This window comes from Poecilia formosa, unplaced genomic scaffold (genome assembly GCF_000485575.1).
Source record: "Poecilia formosa unplaced genomic scaffold, Poecilia_formosa-5.1.2 Scaffold77, whole genome shotgun sequence".
Taxonomy (NCBI): Eukaryota; Metazoa; Chordata; class Actinopteri; order Cyprinodontiformes; family Poeciliidae; genus Poecilia; species Poecilia formosa.
The window spans coordinates 954,477-973,717 of NW_006800016.1; the positions used below are offsets into that span (position 1 = coordinate 954,477).

At 39.4% G+C, this 19,241-nt stretch overlaps 2 protein-coding genes across 6 annotated transcripts; both read left to right on the top strand.

Moving 5' to 3' along the window:
* Positions 1-18: 18 nt before the first annotated feature.
* Positions 19-4,848, top strand: lenep (lens epithelial protein). The gene is made up of 2 exons (XM_016673427.1): positions 19-4,562; positions 4,688-4,848. Exon 1 carries the CDS (start codon positions 4,266-4,268, stop codon positions 4,458-4,460), a length of 195 nt encoding a protein of 64 aa, XP_016528913.1. The 5' UTR covers positions 19-4,265; the 3' UTR covers positions 4,461-4,562; positions 4,688-4,848.
* Positions 4,849-6,320: 1,472 nt separating this feature from the next.
* On the top strand, positions 6,321-17,259 carry pbxip1b (pre-B-cell leukemia homeobox interacting protein 1b). 5 transcript variants are annotated; one of them, XM_007556105.2, is made up of 11 exons: positions 6,321-6,429; positions 10,395-10,472; positions 10,818-10,893; positions 12,007-12,080; positions 12,298-12,601; positions 13,097-13,303; positions 13,419-13,442; positions 13,991-14,043; positions 14,307-14,417; positions 14,577-14,811; positions 14,940-17,259. In XM_007556105.2, the coding sequence occupies exons 2-11, from the start codon at positions 10,422-10,424 to the stop codon at positions 16,403-16,405; spliced, it is 2,601 nt and encodes an 866-aa protein (XP_007556167.1). In that variant the 5' UTR covers positions 6,321-6,429; positions 10,395-10,421; the 3' UTR covers positions 16,406-17,259. The 5 variants fall into 5 exon arrangements, with proteins under 5 accessions (XP_007556167.1, XP_007556168.1, XP_007556170.1 ...); XM_007556106.2 differs by having other exon boundaries at positions 14,943-17,259; XM_007556108.2 differs by having other exon boundaries at positions 14,577-14,667.
* Positions 17,260-19,241: the final 1,982 nt, after the last annotated feature.

Sequence of the window (19,241 nt, forward strand, 5' to 3'; positions counted from 1 at the left end):
TTCTTATTGCTGTTGCCACATCTTCTGCAAAAAAAAAAAAAAACAACAAAAAAAAAAAAACTCACTTTCTTATTGCTGTTGCCACATCTTCTGCCAGTCTGTGACCTGCAGTCTCCTAGAAACCCATTGGACTCACCCACCCACCACAGAGAGGCACTGCTGCATTTTCTGAACCAACTGTGAAGCAGGGAGGAGCCCTTCACCAACATCACAACAGGGCAGAAAACAGATGCAATGCTTTTTCTTATTTTTTATGCGTTTATGAGGAGAAAAACAGAACTGCTTACGAATACATGGAATTGTTTTCTAAAATGGTTGAACTGTGGAGGAACATGAACAGACTTGGATTGAGATGGTTGGTGTCTTTATTTAGGAGGGGAAATATTTCTTCGCTGGAGTATTTATGTTGGGGGTGATGGGGGGGGGGGGGGGCGGAGAGAAACCAGGCGGTTTCGGGGACTTGACCGAGTTCAGTTCACCCTTCAAGTCTCACCGGAGAAGTAAATGTGACAAGACGGGCAAATATGCATACATGGGTGCGCAGCCCATCTTATGAGGAGTCACTCCGGTTTGAGGACTTTGGACCTTGGAGGAAAGCCTGTATGCAAAAGCTACGCTAAAGACCATCATATCCTTCATTGTGTTTTTGTATATTTTGTTCTGTAATCATGAGTCAAATAACTTACTGGACATGTGGAGTGCAGGAAGATCAAAACAGCTGTATCCCCCCCAAACCTTTTAAACACACATGCAAATGTATATACACACCTTTACACGCCATGCACACGCTCATGTCATGCCAAAGATCATAAACTCGGTTGCTATTTGCAAAAAAGACACAAAAAAACAAAAAAGAGAAGCCATGACTATTAGCAGTTGTCTCTAGGCATGGGCCGGTGTTATATTCTCATAATGTAAAAATCTATAATACAATCAAACAATGTAAAAATCTGCTAAAAAAAAAAAAATTAGTGATGTGATGTAATTCCCTTTATTTGACACAGAATATCAACAGTTATTACTGCTTCTGCTGCTGCTAAAATTACACATGAAATTGGTTGTTACAGTTAAAATGATGTGAAAACATTTATTTTATTACTAAACTGTGATATTTTAAACTGAAGCTACATATTTAGTCAGGTAGATTGCACAGTCGGATGCTCTCCAAACATGCGATTGAATTTGTAAAGTGTTGCGCCATGTTTTATCACCAGCTGACCTGTAATGGGCAGCAACAAGTAAACAGTTAGTGGCATTTTGCTACTCTATTCTCGTCTCATCTGCAAACCATTCGGTTCCACACATGTTTAAAACCGTGGTACACTCGCGTACTGGTTAACTGGCCCATGCCTAGTTGTTGCGTCATATTCATTTCTAAATGGGCTTGTTTTTTTAGTGGAGAAATAATTTGAGGTGATTGTGCCTGAATCCTGCGTCAAAGAGGAGATTTTTAAAGTACACTGATGTCAGCCACAGAGAAGAAAAAATGGTGCATTTTGAGAAGCAAGAACGTTGCTTTTCAATAGCACTTTAGTGTGTGTTTGCATTGACAATCTATGAGTTGTAGCTTCAGAGTAAAAGCAAAGGTGAGAAATGCTCAGCAGTCTTTAAGTAAGAGTGTTCTGCTTGCAAAAACTAATGCAGTGTATTCTGTCATTGTGTTTAATAAGATGAAATCATCTTTTTAACAAAAAACAAAAAAATCAAAAACCTTTTATGAAACAAAGTGGCTCTACGTGACTATAGATCATTTTTTGAAGCGGTTTCGATCTTCAGTGTGCTATTTTCAAACATACAAAAAAAAAAAAGGGGGGTGGAAGTTAATGCCGTTGTTTTCTTCTCCCCTCAGTTCATGACGTGTTTTATATCTTTTTGATTGTGCCTTGTTTCCTCAATGCAGACCTGTTTTTTTTCAATGCAGTCACCTTATGTACTTAATTCAGACGTAATCAACTGCAGGAGAATCTCTCAGTTTAGCAAAAACTCTGGAAAAAGGAACACCCCGATGACGACAACATGCGGCTCCAGTGATGGCAATCTCCTCTGATGCACATTCCTGCATTCAGCTTCTAGTCACAGATACTTGATGTCACCGTTGGGGGAGGATATGTTTCTTGATCACCTGTAAATAACATCAATTTTTGAGTGATCAGCTTAAATATTGTGTATTTAATGACTTACTCAATGAGGAACGCAGACTGTACAGCATTAAGGTTGTTCATATTAGAATGTTAAGAGAGGTTGAAACCAAAAATGTCGAAATGTGAGAAGGGACCTTTTAAGTCACATGTGATCAAACGTGCTCACATACCCAGAGTGGCAACTGTTCAGATGGGTCAGAAATAGGAAAACCAGGAAGGAGCTCTGTCGTTACTTTGTGTGTGCATGTTGTGCTGGAATAGACTCAGCTGACGCTCCTGTCATTAGTGAACCGGTCCTGTGTTGTTGTTCATCACAGTTGCCTTTTGTTGCATGGAAATAAGTTTTAAAAAAAAAAGATGTTTTGTTGTTCGCAGTAGTAATAGTGTTGTTGATGCTGTTTATGATTTTAAGCCAAAGGTTCTTTTTGAATTGTGTGCAAAGATATTGATTTGTACTTTATATTTTCTTTTCATTCTGTTTTCCTTTATAGGGAGACATGTCTGTTTACACCTGTAACTGAAAATATAGATTGCATATATAAATATATATATATATATGTATATATAAATACATACATCACACATCTTTGTGGGTTTTAGTTGCATTTTAGCTGATTTTGTTAATTTACTGGCCTAAATTGCATTTAACTGAAATCAAAACAAAGTATCCTGTAGTGTGAGCCTACTGTGTTGACCAGAACTACCCACCAAAGCCTTGTCTAACTCTTTTGGTCTCGTCTTGGTAATCCGACAGACACAAAAGCTCAGAGATTTTTGTCTTTCAGGATTAATTGAGGGAGAATTATCAGGATTGTAATCAGTCCAATCAAAAACGTTGTTTATTCCCTAGTTCATTATGCAAGCGAAATAATGAAGCACAGATGCTACACTAATTCTACTCTCCTATTACCAAGAAAGCAAAGTGTTATGATGAGGGGATTCACTAGTAAAATTACTGATTGAGATTTGGTATGAAGTATGAACTTAATGTACGAGAACAACCACAAATTAAAAAGGAAAAAGTGCCTTACTTTAGTAATATGAGGCACTTGTGGAAGTAGCTTGCATTTCTGCCTAAGTGGTTTGCCCACTTTCATCTCTGCTGCTGCTCTAGTTTGGTTTTCTGCTACAACGGCTCATTCTGAAAAGGTGGACCTTTGGATATCTGGACTTTTTTAATCTGGATTACTTCTGGAAATGATAATAAGCCTCACATACTGGAACGAGACAAAATTAGACAAATGTAGCATTTTGACAGTAACATTTAAAAAAAAAAAAAAAAAGTCCAGATCTCTGACTCTGTCAGGCAAAACCTTCTTGATGAGGTCCAAGGTTTGGTCAGTTTCCAAGCTCAGCTCTCAGCAATGTGTGCCCCTGGGACAGGAGCCATCACCAAGGGCTAATCACCCAATCAGAGATGGACTTGGAGTAAGGCAGCAATTTTCAGTAAAAACTGATTTCGTAATTTCTTTTACACACTTTTAGACTGAGACAGCAAATGTATAAAGATACTGTAGACATACTGTCTCACAATTCAGGCTCACTTTCGAGGTTCAAATAAATCAGCATTTGAAGTTACAACTATTAACGGATTATTAAGAAAACCTTTTGAGCATGAGGTTAAATGCTTCTCTTATTTTGAAGATCACTTGAAGCCTTCTGCCAGAAATAAAGGATTATTTAGGGGATACCCGTGGTCCAGTAGGGACGTTTTGAAGAACCCAGAGAAAAGTTGTTCTTGTGGGTGAAGGGTCAAATCTGAGGTGTTTATGCACCTGCAAAACACTGCTAGAAATGTGTGAAGGTCCAACATATACTGTCCTAAACAAAAGGTGCGATGTGGGTGGGGACCTACTGGAACTCTCCCATTTGTCAGCAGAAGCTGTGACAGTGGGGTGTCCTAAGCAGTTTTTGTGTGAGGATTGAACACAGACGAGTGTGATAAACAAAGCTTTCAAAAAAATCAGCAGATGAGACGAGAAAATCCTGGATGTGAGTGGAGGCAGCTGCAGTTTTGGACAGTAGAGGCTATCGTAGGGCTGGCCTGACCTGACAGGCATCCTTCCACATACGCTCTCACTGACGGGTCACCTTTGCCTCTGCATCGATTCTGCTTCCCAAGCCATGCACCCTCAGCGTCCTCTTCCCCAGGCCATGCCTGCGTCCTCGTTGGGGCAGCACCTCCGGGACATGACCATGGGTCTCGGACGGGGCAAGAACTTCCTGGGAGGGAATTTTTCCTATGGTTTCATCCAGTCGGTTAAGGAGTGTCTTTATTTCCTCCTCTGCTGCTGGTGTATAAAGGAGATCCTTGACTGAAGGACCGAAAGAAAGCACCAGCTGTAAACATTTGACGGACTGAATGCAATTTTAGTCTGCATTTGTTTGGAGCAAATGAAGAACATTCTTGGAAAAGCTATGGTAAGTGATCTCTTGTCCAGTTGTGTTTTTACCAAGCCAAATAATATACTTTTTTATATTTAGATCACTAAGCAAACGGTTTTTTCCTGATTGCAATATTTCAAATCCATCCGTTTCTGTTTTAGTGTCCATCTGAAGTCCATTTTGAGGTTTGAGGAATCATTCTTTAAAGCTACTTGACTGGGGTCAACATTTTAGAGCATCACTCTGAAGATCCTGGATTTTTTTGAACTGTGCTAACCTTCTTTTCCTTGATGTGCCAATAAATTAAATATTTCTACCTTCATACGTTGTTTCTTTCTTTTTATTTATTATTTGATAGTTAAAATATGCTGGATGAATGCCTGGCACTTTATGTGGAACAACTAAGTCCAGGTTTGTCTGTCAAAAGCATTGTTGTGGTGAGAAGTCTAATATTTCATTAAAAAAAAATCAGTACAACCCTGTACAAGTAAGAGATAAATTAAGATTTATCTGGATTTGTCCAGATTAAATATTGACTTGAAATATTTACCACTCAAAATGGGAATATTGTGAGAAACTAATGCTCAATAAGAGGCAGGTGATCAATGCAACTCAGAAGTAAAAGTAATATTAAGCAACCTAATTTCTTCTGGCTACCTAAAAATATAACCAAAAGTAACACATAAAATAATATTAATAGATTCAACAGAAGACAAAGTACTTTTTTTGGGCATTGTAAAACATATTAAAAAAAAGTTATGAACTTCTTGTAGAGCATCTCTAGCATTTTATAGTTTTGCTTTGCATACTGAAGTCTGACGCTTTACCCATTTACTTTGCAGTAAAGCTCAGATTGGAGGGACAATGTCTGTGAATATCAGTTTGTAAGTTTCAGATTTAATCAACTACTGAGTTTTGGATAAGTCAGTCTTACCCATAAAAATGATTCGATTTAAACTGTTGTAGATTTGTTTGTATGTTTTGAGTTGCTGCATTGCCGAGGGTAACCCTAACCCAATGCTCAAGAGTTTTGCTACTCTGATCAGCTTCCCTGTCCCTGCTGAAGAAAAGGCCACAGCATGATGCTGCTGCCACCTTGTTTCAGAGTCAAGATGGTGTGTTCAAGTTGATGTAGCTGCCTTCCTAAACAGACAAGACCAAGACTTTTTCCACATGGCTTGTGGTAACTGCAATCTGAAATTGTCATGGCTGTCTTCTGCCAATGGCTTTCTTCATATCAACAGATTGTCCTATCTTAGCTATGAATCTCTGCACCTCCTCCAGAGATACCAAGGGTCCTCTTCATTGCTTTGTAAATTTCTCTTTTTGACAGGCCTGTGTGGTAAGGTGGAGAGTCTTGGTAGGTGTTGGGTTGTGTCCTACTCTTTCCATATTTGGATGATCAATAAATTGAACAGTGCTCCTTATTATGCCCAAAGCTTAGGATATTGTTCCGTAACCTAACCCAACAGTTTTATCCCTAAAAGCTTTATCTGCTAAATGCTGGCACACTTTTTAAAAACATTTTTAAAAACGTGTAATTTTCATTTCATCTCACAATTATGTGCTCGTTTATCTTTGCACACCAAATAAATCTTAATCGCATATCCTTAGGTTTGCGTGTAACATGACACAATTTAAAATGTTTCACAGCGTCCACACCAACTTGTCAAACAACCCATGAGCGTGTTTTTCGAGGAAATCTGAAACTGGGCTTTCATTGGTTCAGCGGTACGACAAAGGGGCGGGACTAGAGCGACCTCAGAGTGTGATTGGTCAACTGGCGTGTAACTCATCGAGTTCAGACTTCACCTTCAAAGTTCCCAAGTTGGTTGGAAAGAGACTGAACAGCCTGCTGTATCTCTCACATTCTCCGGGGTCTGGAGTAAAGTTCCCCAACACGGTAAGATAAGAACAACCGGAATTTGAATGTTTCTTACTCATTTTCTGTTGTTTGTTTATGTTAACCTCTAAAGAGCAGTTGTACATTATTCTTCTCCACACGGCACCGCCTACGTCGTTTCACGTTTTCCTGGTCGCTCGCTTCAAAAGGAAAACTTGTTTGTAATGTTTTGTTGTTACAGCATTAGAGGAACAATATGGCTACTTTTGGTATGCATCCAATATGTTAAAATTATACAAGTCTTTGTCACATTCCAAAAAATATCCTCGGTTTTTTTTAAAGCTTTTATTCAACTTGAGCCATCCTCAGTTGACATTTCCTGTCTCATCCGCACATTCAGACTATTATATTTGCGTATTATGAGTGCATATCGTGGCTGCTTTGCATGGGAGCCACAAGTTCTTTTAGTTTTTGCTTCACTGTTATCCTTAAAGATACAGCCTGTTGTGTCGTTTAATCTCTTGACCTTTTTTGGTCATTTATTTTCCCAGGAGAGTTTCAGATAAGATTCAGTGCTGCGACAGTTGGCGTGTTTGTATGTTTTTTATTCAAGTGGAAAATATTGTCATCTGTGCACGTTGCGTATAATGCACGCAAGGGAAAACACTGAGTTGTGTTTCTTTAAAGAGGTAAAGGGACGTCAGACGGAGCTGCGAGTTTATTGAAAAGCAAAAGGAAGGCTCCTTCTGTGCATAGGGAATGCATTTGAGTTTTAACTCTTGAAACTCTGGAATAAAGATGCATTTTCTCCGAAAAGCATCAAGTTTTATGGTGCATGTAATCCTTTTAAAACTGTCTTTAGACTAGCCTGCTGCCTCTCTTGCATTCCCTGCGGCAATCTTCTGCATGCTCCCCCCTTCTTTTCTGTCTCTAGTCAATCTCATAGCAGCTAAATTTAGCTGCCATCTATTTAAACCATTCCACTATATGCTCCACAATGCTCCTTGTGGGGCCCCAGGCTAGATCCGGCAGACTTCTCTCGGGAGGAACAGGATTAGGAGACCTAAATTGCGCTGGGAGAAAATTGAATTTGGGGAGTGAAGTGTGTCATTGTGGGCATAAGTGAGGTGTCTCTGCATTTATAGATCACAGTCGGATGACATGGGTTAAAGAAATGAGTGTGTAAAGTAACAATATTCTTTTAGAATGTAATCTGAGCGCTATCTGTTGAAACCCTATTCCCTCCATGTTCTCAAAAAGGCGGACATTTAAACTGCGGTGCTTGGAAGACGTCTATTGAAGAAACCAATCACTTTGAAACGAAAGGCGTCTTTAGCCTCCATCTTCAGAGCACTGCAGGCCTTAGTTACCAGAGTCTGTGCCAAAACATTTCTGTGCTAGCTAGTCAAAAGCCAGGGTGCCCACAAGGCCTCCTGTGCTCACAAACTACTAATGAAGAACTGAATTCTCCTAAAGCAATAAGACTTCCTGCACACACACACACACAGGCCCAGTTTCGCTAAATGTTTGTAACACTTTACAGTAGTTTCTATGTTAGTAGAATGGGTGAGGCTGAATAGCAAAGGCTGGCATCCAAATCCTTTGCTTGTGTAAACAGATGTAAATGTCTTAAAGCTGCAGGCCGCACAGGGATTGTCCTACTTGTCGGTTATGTTCATTTTGTAGCTCGGCAGTTTGTTTATGAATAATATTAATACACAAAGTGAGATCTTCTGTAGACTATGAGAAATAAACGAAGAATCTGAAGTGACGCCTCTTCGGACAGGCTTTCTGCCCTTTTGTTTTTAATAAATCATATTTTAATTGGTTTGATTGCTTGCACACACACACACTGTTTTCCTATCTTAACATTTTGTTGTTAATCCATTCACTCTTACAGATGGGTTTGTGCATTAGGATACCACTGAAAAGTTCACTTATTCATTTCAGTTCTGCATCAGTGCAGCATGGCATGGAGGCATTGTGGTTCAGCTGAGGTGCTCAGGAAGCCCAGGTTGCTTTGATGCTTTGCTTCAGGTCATCTCCATTGTGGTTTCTGGTTTCTCTCCTCTTCCTCTTCTTGACGATGCCTCAGAGATTCTCTGATCTCATATCTAGAGCTAGCTTAAGTTTCTTTTGCACTGTCCTTCTATTCCTTCCAATCAATTTTCCATTAACACGTTGGATGCTTGTTACAATCCATTTTATTCTACAGAAAAGGATGTTTGGGTGTTTAAAGATGCTACAGCTAGGTTGCCTGTTTCACAGATGGATGGTAAACAGTGTTTGGATGACGGGTCAGCAGTCTTCCCCATAATTCTGTGGGCCGGGGAAAAATTTCTTTTGGCCTTTTATTTTCCTAAATTGACCGTATGTTCTATTTTCTGAGAACACATGGAAATATAACTTATTTTCTTCATTAAATTTACTAGAATAAATGCTGAAAAAGATATCGCGCTATGTATAATGTGTACATACGATTGTCACTTTTTCAGTTGAATCACTAATTTGATCATTTTTCGAGATCCACATGTTAACAGAATATTGTGTCTAAACAGAAATCAGATCCCAGCTTTACCAAATACCAGGTTATATGTCTGGAAAGGTGGTGTTTAGGAAACACTTCAACAAACAGGAACACTGCCCTTTTTTAAAGGCAGTTTGAAGGTGGAAACTCTGAGTCACTCATGCCCAGAGAAAATCTAATCATTTCATCGTTATCAAAAAAGTTTATCAAATGAGAGTCGTGCATTAAATATTTCCCTTAGCAACTGTCGAGTCAGGTTTTTGTGTGGTTAACAGTTGAGTTTATCTTAACAAAAAAACCCTCCTGAACGTCTCTCACCTTTTGGGCTGAAAATCGCTTCATCAAATGTTCTGTTGTAGAGAGAACAGAATTGCTTTTCATGTTCAAAGTGGAGTACAGAGTGAGGGAAAAGGTCAAATGAGAAGCTACAATCATTTTCACAGCAGGTGTACTGATCCAGTAGCACAAAACCACCCACGCTGACTCCAGAGATTTGCATAATGACTTACTGTAGAGAAAAATGGCCTCTTATTTTAATGAATGCGATTCATATTTGCCTAAAGAATCAGAAGAAATGGACTTTTATATTATTAGCATCTAAGAAGTAAAAAAAAAAAAACTATTGAAAAGCTCCCTTTGTGGAGATGTATTTGCTCAGCCTTCAAGCGGGCTCATTCTCAGAACTACTTACTTTTTTTTATTTCTTATTGTTTTGCAGTAAAAACTTTTGTGTTTTCCAAGGACACACATTTGTGCCGAGACTGGCCAAACTCTTATTTCCAGGTTATTTTTCTTCATCACTCCTGTAAAAGTGAAAAAGGGGGAAAAGTAAAAAATAAATAAAAACACCCGGTTATTATTAATGTCACAGCTGCCATATAACTCTTGACCAGAGGAATGCGATCTCAAGGTTACCATCAGGCTGTTTTAAAAGGATTTTTTTTCTGTAGAGGAGAGCTAATAAAACTTTTGACATTATTTATATATATATATATATATATATATATATATATATATATATATATATCAATGTTCCTGTGCTGGCTTGGAAAAAAAACATTTCACTGTTTTACAGATCTAAATAAGGATAGAAGAAGAAATGTATTGTCTTTTCATATCATTGAAACGTCTGAATATTTATTACTACATATTTTTGTCATCATTTTGTCTGTCTATCCAGACAGACAAAATGGCTTGAATTCAACTGGCTTGAATTTGTAGGTTTTTAGGCGGAGCATTCTACGAGTAATAAACATCACGAAAGGTATCAAATTTGAATGTGCAGGACATCTGTTCAGTGTTCATGTCTCACCATGTTTTTGTCAGTAACTAGAGCGAGCCAGCTTCTTCTTGTACCTACAAGTGGAGGGAGAAAGGCTGAACTCCTGACACGTTCAGAAACAGAAGAGCACAGGCTTTCCTCACTCTCCACTCGCTTCATTTCGTGGAGCTATTACTAATCACGACGTTTGTTTTCAATGCCGGTGTTGTGTTGCAGGAGACGGGCGAAGCCTCTGGGGGGGCCATGTCTGGGGCCGGTGCTGCCAACAACAGTTGGACCATCCTCACATCTGAGGTATGATCACTTTGAAATGTTAAGCAGTCGTGCGTGACCTTATTAAACATGTCTCCGGAAAAAAAAAAAAAAAAAAGAGAGCTTTGTCCCAGTTTGTTTCTCTTTCAGGTCACCTGAATATGAATTAGGTTTGTGTCATAATGTTTATAAAACATTTTTAAAGTGAAAGTTGTAAAAAAAAAAAAGAAAAGAAAAAAGAGGGACATTCTGTGTTATTAATTATGTAAATAAAAGGTTATTTACTATCAATAAAAATGGTTTCTGAATATTAAATTCACCTTTTAACATAGCAATTTTTGATAGGTCTTTAATCAAGTGGTAATGACTCTGTCTCCGTCGTCATAGGAGACAGTTGCTGAAACCCTGCGGCCCCTTGCAGAGGGAACAAAGCAGCATGAAGAAAGCCACACATCTGCCACAGGTCTGTTTACAGTACGCCTTATTTATGTCACCTTTTTTTTTTTCATGTCCCACAAGAACATTAATAGGTTTTTGAGGTGTACAGTATATTGGTGAAATGTCAGGTTTTGTGATCAACAAATGAACTGACCCCTCTCCTTCCTCCCATAGCTTAGAATAAAATCTGAAAAGTAGACCCTAATAAGTCCAGTCAAATTTTTCACAATCAGACTGCTTGAGCTCGCTTCAGTTATTAGAGAATCTGATTAACCTGGAATAGTTTTTCTGTCATTACTCTCTAGAAGATGAAGTGATGGAGATGCATATAAACTTTTTAAAAATAAACCCTGTGTTTTTCTCATTAGAGAATTAGAAACGTGACTAAAGAAAAGGTTTGAACAACCCAAAATGTTTAATCATTTAACCCCAACTCTCCCTCCCCATAAAATCCTTTGTTTCTTCCTTTGTCTAAAATCACTTCACTAAGACGCTTCTAGTAGCCATCTACCAATCTTAGAGGACAGGGTGTCCTGCTCCTCGCTTTCGGCCATGAGATGCTTAAAGTTTTTCTTGCAAATGCGCAGCCTGTTAGTGACCTTGCAGCGTCTTGTGACATCAGGATCCGGCCAAGACTTTTACTTTTTCATTTTCAGGAGATTTGTGGTGAATTCATTGGTATGTGTTGGGTCATTGTCATGCTGCAGGGTCTGGTTCTACTTCAGCGTTAATATTTTTTACATGTGTTCTTAACATTTTCCTCAGGCAGCTCTGATGATAAGTATAATTTATAATGGATTCTGTGATGATAAGCTGTTGCAGCAAAGCATTGTGTAAGCAATGTTCTGCAATCTTTTAGTTGAGGGCTCTGTTTTATTTTATTGCCTCAGTCTTTTTACATAAACACATTTCCCACTCTTTAACGATGACAAAGAACAGTCAAACTTTATTGTACTTGAACATCAGTTTCCTCTTGTTAATAAAACTAAAGCCATATCCACAATCACTTTGGTCAAAGGTGCTTGAGGTGCCAAAGCTTTACAACAGTCTGAATGGTTCCCTTTCAAGAACTGACTGTTAGGAAATGTTGAACTGCTGCTTTAAATGCTTCCTCTCCTCTGTTTTCTTGATTAACCAGGACCAGGAGAGAAAAATCAGCCTCCAAATAGCGCAGAGTCTGCAGAAGAAAGACTCCCAGAGGAGAGTTACCGAGTAAGACACCATAACTCATAACACCGTATTATCTTACAGTACTGTGTGCAATGTCCTCTAGCTTCATTTCTATGCATTTCTAACGAGCCAGTAATCATCTTCTGATGCTTGCTATTTCGCAATATTCCCGTTTAGAGGGTCACTTATTTTTATTTTGTTCACTACCCACTGACTCAAGAGTTTCGAACTTTTTAAAAACAATAATTCTTTCCTCTAGGTTTCTGAAGATCAAAATGCAGATTCCAACTCAAATCCTCCATCTGTGGATGCCTCTGGCACCTTGGACCACGGTGACGTTGAGAGCAAAACTGAGGCACCGACGAGGTCTTCCTCTGACCCGGATTCGTCCTCTGACTCCTACACCCTCCTGACGCCTTCCCTGGACGGGCCCCCAGTCTCGCTGCTCAGCACAGAGACTCTTGGAGGTGCAGAGTTTTCACCGGCAGAAGAGGGACTTCGACTAGAAGAAACGCTTCATCTGCAAAATAAAGAGGAGCCACATCAAGAGGGACAGCAGTCAGGTAAGTGTTGCTGTGGTGGAAGTTATCCACCGCAGCTATTTGCAACTGCCTGTTTATATTAAATTTCTACTGGAATGCTCCAACCTTTTGGACAAATCAAATGTACCTATGACTACCTGTCATTAGTTTTCTTATTCAAATTTTTGTTTTTCAAAGAATACATAATTCCAGGAACTCTAACAAGGTTCCTGAAGTCTTTGAAAGAAAAACAGGCCCACAGCATCATAGATCCTAGATCTATGATCTAGATCAACAGTGAGCAAGAATTGCAAGAAGTCCATGTCACAAAGAATGAAGGCAGCTCCAATGGTAAAAGCGTGAGCAACCCTTTCGACAAGGCATACCTAGTAATAAAGTGGCAGTTTGTATCTCATTTATATCAAAGTTGAGTTTAAACATCTGAAGATTTTGTAGTTTGCAGTAAAGCACAGAAACTTAATTTAACAGCTGTCTAAATGTAGCCTCCTTAAAGATTCCTTTCTGTTGTCTGTTTAGGAATTGGTGAAAGGACAGAGGAGGGAGAGTCAGTGGAGAGGAGAAGAAAGTCTCTCCTGGAGCAGATTGGAAGAAAAGAAGAGGAGGAAGAAGAAGTGGAAGAAGAATTTCAGGTGCCACAGCGAGAGAATGACGGCGTGTTCTCTCTTAACAAATGCATCCTGGCTGCTCTCATTCTGTTGGGGCTCGGCACCGTCTTTTTCTCTGGTGAGCATCACCTGTGAACCTGTTGCTATGGTGTTTTAGACTTGTGTCTGATGTCAGAAACAATGACTAACGAGACTAAAGGAGGCTCTGAGACTGAGGTGTATTATGCCTGCAGGTGTCTTCATGGACTTCGATGAGGGTAGGTTGTTTTAGTCCTATTGTGTGTGCATCTAAGTAAAGTAATTCAGCTTTTTTTAGCCACGACATGTTTGTAAACATGCACGCAGAATTAAAGGACTTTGCATGGGATGCTTCTTAAAATTCACTTTAAAAGTCCGTTTTGCTTTTCCTTTTGTTTTGGAAGAGGGGTGTTTGTTTTATCTGAACATTGATATTAAAATGATGCATAAATTAACCACACTGAATTGTAAAGGATCCCGGGCCCTTCATATCATGCTTATTGGCAAAAGGACTTTAAAAAATTTATACAATTTTAGGTAAAAAATAAATAAATCAATAACATGCATATGTGAAGACTTAGCCTACAGGAAAACAAGATTTGCACATTTTTATCCAGAAATTTGCAGACTGCCCTCTTTTCCCCATTTTAGAAAACTTGATGTTGGATTGGTAACTTCGGGGTTGAGGGGTTATTACTTGTGCAAGTTGGCTTTTTTGCTAAACCTGTGATGCTTATTTAACAATAGTCATCCACATTGACTCGACACTTTCCATAATGATTTGCAGAGGGTGACTATACAACAAGGGAACTGAAGGATACAGAAGCACCAGGGGAACAGGTCAGACTGATGCTCTCCTTCTCTGTTTTATTGGCATCACTTTTAATCGCTTTTATCCAATATCAACAACATACTACATGCATTCTCTAACATCATCAAGGTCATAAATAATGACTTTTAAAAACGCTAGCATTTTCTGGGCTGTGCTTGTTGGAAGACCAACATGGGCAGCCTTGAATAGCAGCAGTTCACCTCAAACTTCTGCTTCCTTAGAAATATTTTTGAGATGACAAGACTGTTTTTCTCTGTTTGCGATTTGACAGGAGTGGCTTAGTCCCGAAGTAGCTCCAGGTTTAGATCACAACAGCTCCGAGCTCCTGAATAAGTTAGCTGAAGGGAATCAGCAGATTTCTACATTACAAGCTCAGCTTCAGGTGTGACTCCATTCTGTCCAGTGCTTCATTTCTCCTTAGTTCGTTTTATTTATATATGTGTAAAACAAATGTGTCTTTTGCGTAAATGTGTCAGCGAGTGCATAACATGCTCATGGGAGCTTCTTTACCTTTACTTTTTTTTTTTTTCCTTCCAACCAGGCACAGAAAGAGGAGCTAAAAGTAGCCAAGGAGCAGGCAGCAGAGGGAGAGGAGCAGCGGCTGCTCTGGGAGGAGGTGGAGAAGGAAAACAGTAGGTTGAAGACAGAGATTGCATCTCTCCCTGTCCTTCAGAAAGAGAACGACAGGATGAAGAAAGAGCTGGAGTCTGTCCCGGCCCTACAGAAAGAACTAGAAACCCTGAGATCCACTGTGACAAACTTAAAACTCTCCCCAGGTACAAGAGTTAGGAGGTGAAGGGGATTAGTTACTAAAAACAGGAAGGGAAAGCAGAGCAAGTTTAGTCTTTCTTTTACTTTTCTTGCAGACTTTGTATTGCTTTATTGACTTTTGTGTCTCTTCCAGCAGCCAGTGATGCTGATCAAGCCGCCATCAAACACTCTACATCACCACCTAGTGACCAAACAGAAGATGGCAGGCAGGATTCAGTTGGACCACCTGGAAAACAGCCATGGAAAACTTGGGGAGATCAGAAGCAGAAGAAAGAGCCAAATAAGGTTAAATATGAAATAAATGACAAAAAACAGCAGAAGGAGAAAGATAAGTCTGTTAGGAAGGAAGGAGATGGAAAAGAGCTTAAAAAGGGAGATAAAATGGAGTGGAAGAAGGGAAAACATGAGCATGGGAAGCTTGAGAAAGACAAAGATAAGCCAGGTAAGCAAAAGAGGCAAAGCGATGAGGCAAGTCCTTGGAAGCAGAAAGAGTTAAAGAAAGGGAAGGGAGGAAGAGGAGATGACGGTAGACCCATGGAGGACAAGGAAGGTAGGAAAAAGTTGAAGGAAGACAGAGACTGGAAAAAGGGAAGCTTTGAGAAAGTACATGAACATAAAGAATGGACAGGTAAGGAGAAAGGGGAGTGGCGAGGAGGAAAACATCGCGATGAGAAGCTGAAGGGAGAGATGGAGTGGAAGAAAGGGAAACATGGAGGCAAAGAAAAGCAGGAGAGAAAAGATTGGAAGGAGAAAGGAGATAAGAAAGACCCTGAGTGGAAGGATAAGATTGGTAAGGAAGGGAAAGGAAAGGGTGAGAGGAAGCAGTGGGACAACAGCAAAAGTCATGGTAAAGAAAGGACAGTGACAGATGAGAGGAAACAGTGGAAAGAGAATGAGAGGAAGAGCAAAAACGGGAAAGAAGAGAAGAAATTCAAGAGGAAGGACAAGACTTCAGAACAGTTTAAGATAGAAGGGATGAAACTGAAAGAGAAAAAGCATAATGCAGACTGGGAAAAAGACCAGTCACACTCCCTGAAAAAGAAAAACGATGAACATGAATTTCCAGGTAACCATGGCCACAAGGAGGAGCACTTGTATGGTGAGCAAAAGCCCCATCACACCCACCCCAATCCCTCCATAGGACAACCAGAATACTGGCTCCAACAGAGACAACGCCTCCAACACGACCCCAAACCGCCGCAGCATTGCGACACGCTGGAAACCTGCGCCCAGGCGGAGGGGCTCCTCCCTGTCCCATCGTCAGAGTTCGAATCTGTACTGCAAACCTATCTGACCAAGATAGAGGAGGCCGGAGTAGATGGATCCAAAACATCGGAGCTCAGAAAGATCGCCTTGGAGTTCTTCAAGGACGGGGTGTTTGTGCACAACCAGAGGAGCTTCCAGGACTTTGTGGATGATCTGGCAGATATTTTGGAAGACATGGTGGAGGATGGTGATGCAGAAGATAGTGACCTGGAGGATGAAATGGAAGGGTTTGAAAAGGAAGTCCTGAAAATGTTTTCACTTCCAGGAGGCAGGGAGAAGGAGAAGAGGATTAAAGGTGAATGGAGGAAGGAGAACAGACAAGAACGTGGCTGATTATGATTTGATAGGCTGGAGGACTCACTTTATTTAGGACCACAATTACTTCAGTGTGTTTATCAGGCAGTCGACCAACCGTTCTTTGTGCCACTACCATCTTTAAAATTTTACTCTTGCTCATATATTCACTGTATCGCACAGGCTGGCCAAACTTACAAGTTTTAACGATTTTAACATCTACAGACTGATATTTTTGCCTATTCTGCTTTGCAAATAGCTCAAGACACACCTGTTTGGATGGAGAGCATCTGTTAACATTCATTTCCAATTCCCAAACAAGATCCTCAATTGGATTTAAACGTGTAGTTTTTAAGATGCTTTGATCTAAATCATTTCTTGTAGGTCCTGCTGTAGGTCTTTAGGGTCATTCTGCTGGAAGGTGAACCTCCATCTGCTGCCTCTAAATGGGTTTTCTTCCAGAATTGCGTTGCATCTCTTTCCCCATCAGTTCAGAGTTTTCTTTCCCTGCTGAATCAGGCAGTCCAACGCCATGATACTGCCACTACCAATTGTGTTTTCGGTCTTTCTCTTATTACAGGATTTTGCATGTACGTCAAAAAGTTATGTTTTGGTTTCATCTTAGCAGGGCTCCACATCTTTGCTGTGTCCTCTACGTGGCTTTTTGTAATCTGCACACTGAACTTAAGGTTTACTTTCGAACATTGCTCTCTTCATTCATAACGTCTTTAAAATCAAAAGTTGGGTCCAGGTTTTTGTATCGAGATACTTCAGATTATGTAAACATCCACTGGTGTTCAAATATCTTGTTTAGTAATGTTGAAACTTAAACTTGCTGGAGCAGTTTGGATGTTTTGAACTTAGTTTGTAGAATTTAATATTTTATTATTATTATTATTATTATTATTATTATTATTATTATTATTTAAACACTTCCTGCTCATACAGCACTGTGCACTGTTGATGTTTACTAAAGCTCCACTTATTGGAGATACAGGTTGTCATATTTATTCATCACTGTTTTGTGGGTTACTAAACCATTGATATTAAAGCTGGTTTCAACATGGGTTACTAAAGAAAGTTGGATAATAATTTATATTTGAGAATTTGGCATTGATTTGTATTGTTTGTAAATGTTGCATCCAACATGTTTTGCCTAGAAAAGTATTTAATTGTGTTCTTACAACAGGCATTGTGTGAAAAACAAATGTTGGGCACTTAAGGTACGGGCATGTTCAGTAAGTTTGCTTGTTTTTATGTCTTTAATTTAAATAGGTTGTGTTACTTTAAAATTTGTGTTAATATCTGTATGTTTGCACACTTTCTCATTGTGGTTCTTTTGTCGTGGTGAATTTGAGTTCGGATGTTTCTTGTTGCTTCTGTAACCTCAAAGAAAATAAACATTTTTTTTTTTTTTGTGAACTTTGGGTTTTAACTCGTCAGTTAAAAAAATTTCTCAACGGAACAATAAATGCAACTATCCAAAAAATGCGTTTGAAATTTTAGGTCCCAAAAAGTGAAGACTGTGCTGATTAGTTTTGATAATTGTGGGGGGAAGTCTAAAAATCCTGATGATTAATTTTCTGCCTTGTGAGATCTGTTAAAATCAACCTTGCTTTCATAAAAGTTGCCATTTAATGTTCCTCTATAAGAGTGATATGCAAATCCGCTCCCTGTGTGATCCATAATCATAAGGTTTGAACTTCCCCAAAATATTCATTTAAATTGATCAATTGTGACATTTTAGTGAATAAACCTTTCCTTATCTTTTTGACCCTTCAAAAACTCCTGACTCAACTTTCTTGCTATACACAGAAAACTGCATTCTTGTCGTCCTCCTCACATTAACTTTGGCCAAGGTGAGATCTTAATCTTAAACTCAGAGGAGCCAGGGATTTTTCTACTGCTGCTGCTCAATTGTGGAATAATCTACACCTGAACACTAGAGAGACTACTTGACCACCTGCTTTTTAGTTAGTGAGATGTAGTTTGACCTTGTTTTAACTGATTGTATATGTTTGTGTTTTTACAGTTTGCAGCACTTTGTTTCAGCTGCCACAGTTTTAAAGCGCTTCATAAGTAGAGTTGGCCTGGCAATCTGAATGGACCAGAGGATAGCAGTTTGGAGAAGGGATGACCTCTGTGTTTCTCCACAGACACATGGGTTAAAAAATGCTCAAATGATTTTCAGGTCAGATGGAGGAAACATTGAGAGTTCCTGCTGACCAGTCTGATGTTTCCCCCTCTTAAGATTTTTCTGCATTTACCAGTTACATTTCCACCACATAGGCTAGAGTGTCATCTATTTGTCTCGCCTTCTTTGCACACCTTCGTCCAGATCTTAGCCATCACCTAAAATAGTTTGCCGTAAACTGGAAGCTGAGCTTCAAATGGCTTCCTGCTGCTCTTCCATCGATTCCAGATTTGTAGAGTGTGTGGAAAAATGATAACTTGCCTGCCACATTTAAGATTACAGTAGAACATGTTTTACAAGTTTCAGTCATACCTGGTCCATATGTTGTGGATGTTTGGTTAACCTTTCTGTCCAGGATGTTCGTTTTGTTCCTACTTCATTTTAACCAATGGATATTACGATGTGTGGGGAAAATACGCTGGTGGAATAAGAAACTGAGTAGATGAAAGAAACCAGACATGACAGCATGTTAAGTCAGGACCTGTTCAGCTTGTTGATCATTGCACTTGTTTGAGATGAGGAAACTGTTGCCTGTAGTAAATATCTAGCTTTCATTATGAAACAAAAAGAGATTAAATATTTCTGATGAAATGGATCCAGTACTGGGATAGTTGACTGTGATGGTTGACTGTGTTGCCTTGCAGCTTTTTGGCCTGTGGTTCAAATGTCAGCGGTGAACTT